Here is a 1710-nt window from a genome sequence, read left to right on the forward strand (position 1 = left end):
TTCATTGCAATACTTTATTTTGGTCTGGCAAATGTAAAATATAGCTAGACACAGAAAAAAAAAAGAAAAAAAATCCTCAATATTTTCTTTAAAAAACAAAAAAAATATTTACACTTTCTGGGAATGATTTCATAATGACATGCTCTTCAATGTTCCATTTTGTGAGTAGTTGCATGAAGTTTAATTACAGAATAAAAGGGAATATACATTTTAATTTGACTTACCTACTGAATATTGCATGGAAATATATGTTATTCTACCATTTGATACATATTTTTGAGATACAATTGACAGATATTAATCAATTACAGTATATAACTATAATATATATTATATATATTATGGTATACATATAAAACCATATTACATAACCATAATATAATGCTTCTAAAAAGATGACATTTTTTGGTTTCAGATTTTTATTATTTTATTTTATTATTATTATTTGTAAATCTGTAATAATTGCCGGTTTTATTCCTCTGCCTAAGAGATCCAGAGGTAACTTGGGGTTTACATATTTTTAATAGTTCATCCATCAAGAGTTTAGGTGCCACCATTGCCCTTCTAAGCTAGTTGCAAATTATTTAACTCTTACTTATAAAACTTTAATTCTTTGTGTGTGTGTGACATGTGTTCTTGAAAAAAAAATACGTATAAGCAAAAAGAAAAAAACTGACGCCACACAGAAATAAGCAGTTACGTTTTTGATATATGTATGTATGCATGTATATATACACACACACAGGCACACAAATTTGGGATTTAATCCTACATGTGAACTGATACTAAATGTACTGCTCTGTAACTTGCTATGTTTTACTTACAATATAGAATGAATATATTTTCATGCAAATATGTAAACTTTCCAATTGAAAAACAGACCTCTGGAATGGGTCAAAATACAAAATCCAGTGAGATGCTGGTAACAAGGAAGCTGCCTAAAACAAAATTCCACAGATGACTAAAGGTAAAACGAAAATCAGAGATGCATCAGAAAACACTAACAGAAAGAAAGCAGGGGCCAGATTTAATATCAGACAAAAAAAGAATTCAAGGCCTAAAGCACACAGGTTAAGGATGGCTACGTGAATGTCTTTGCTTCCAATGCATCATCACAAACTCGTTTCTTACTCTTCTTATCTCTTCCCTAAGCCTTTCCAACTCATCTACTCCTCTTATCATTTCTTCAGGGTTCAAAAGCCTCGCAGGAATGTCCTCTTTAAACCCCAGGCCAAGTTGGATCAGCCCTCCTCTAAGATTTCCTCCTGCTTCTTGGCTTACACCTTCTTCAGAAGGTTGAAGACTTCCTTCTCCCTCCTGTGGTACATCTTCTGAAGGGCGGTCTGCCTCGGTCTTTGGCATGTTCTGTGGTTTTCCTTCATTTTCTTCACAAGACTTTTTCATGTTGAATATTTTTCTGTTATTTCTCTTGAATAATCCTAAAAGGATCCGGGGCACTTTTCTCCTCCAGTAATACGAAGCAAGATTTTTATTATTTTAAAGGCGACAGGAATTATGTGGATGTGTGGAATTCCTCATCAGAAAATTCAAGAGACATGTAAAAGTCCACTGGGGTTCTGATCTTAAGGAAGTAGAACTTTTCTGACTGGTTGTATACTTAGATTAGAAAATAGCATTAGAAAATGATTTGATTATTATTTCATTCTAAGTAGTCATTTTTTATCTACTACCCTATTCACAGATAAATAT

At 32.5% G+C, this 1710-nt stretch overlaps 1 protein-coding gene across 1 annotated transcript; it reads right to left on the reverse strand.

Annotated features, from left to right (window-relative positions):
• Window positions 1-1036: 1036 nt before the first annotated feature.
• LOC112933335 (transcription elongation factor A protein-like 8) lies at window positions 1037-1448 on the reverse strand. The gene has a single exon (XM_072751498.1). It carries the CDS (start codon window positions 1402-1404, stop codon window positions 1072-1074), a length of 333 nt encoding a protein of 110 aa, XP_072607599.1. The 5' UTR covers window positions 1405-1448; the 3' UTR covers window positions 1037-1071.
• Between the last annotated feature and the right edge of the window lie 262 nt (window positions 1449-1710).

This window comes from Vulpes vulpes, chromosome 3, assembly GCF_048418805.1.
Source record: "Vulpes vulpes isolate BD-2025 chromosome 3, VulVul3, whole genome shotgun sequence".
NCBI lineage: Eukaryota > Metazoa > Chordata > Mammalia > Carnivora > Canidae > Vulpes > Vulpes vulpes.

What these genes read in the sequence shown, in the direction of transcription:
- LOC112933335 (XM_072751498.1), bottom strand. Translation starts at nt 1,404, where the DNA reads ATGAAAAAGTCTTGTGAAGAAAATGAAGGAAAACCACAGAACATGCCA.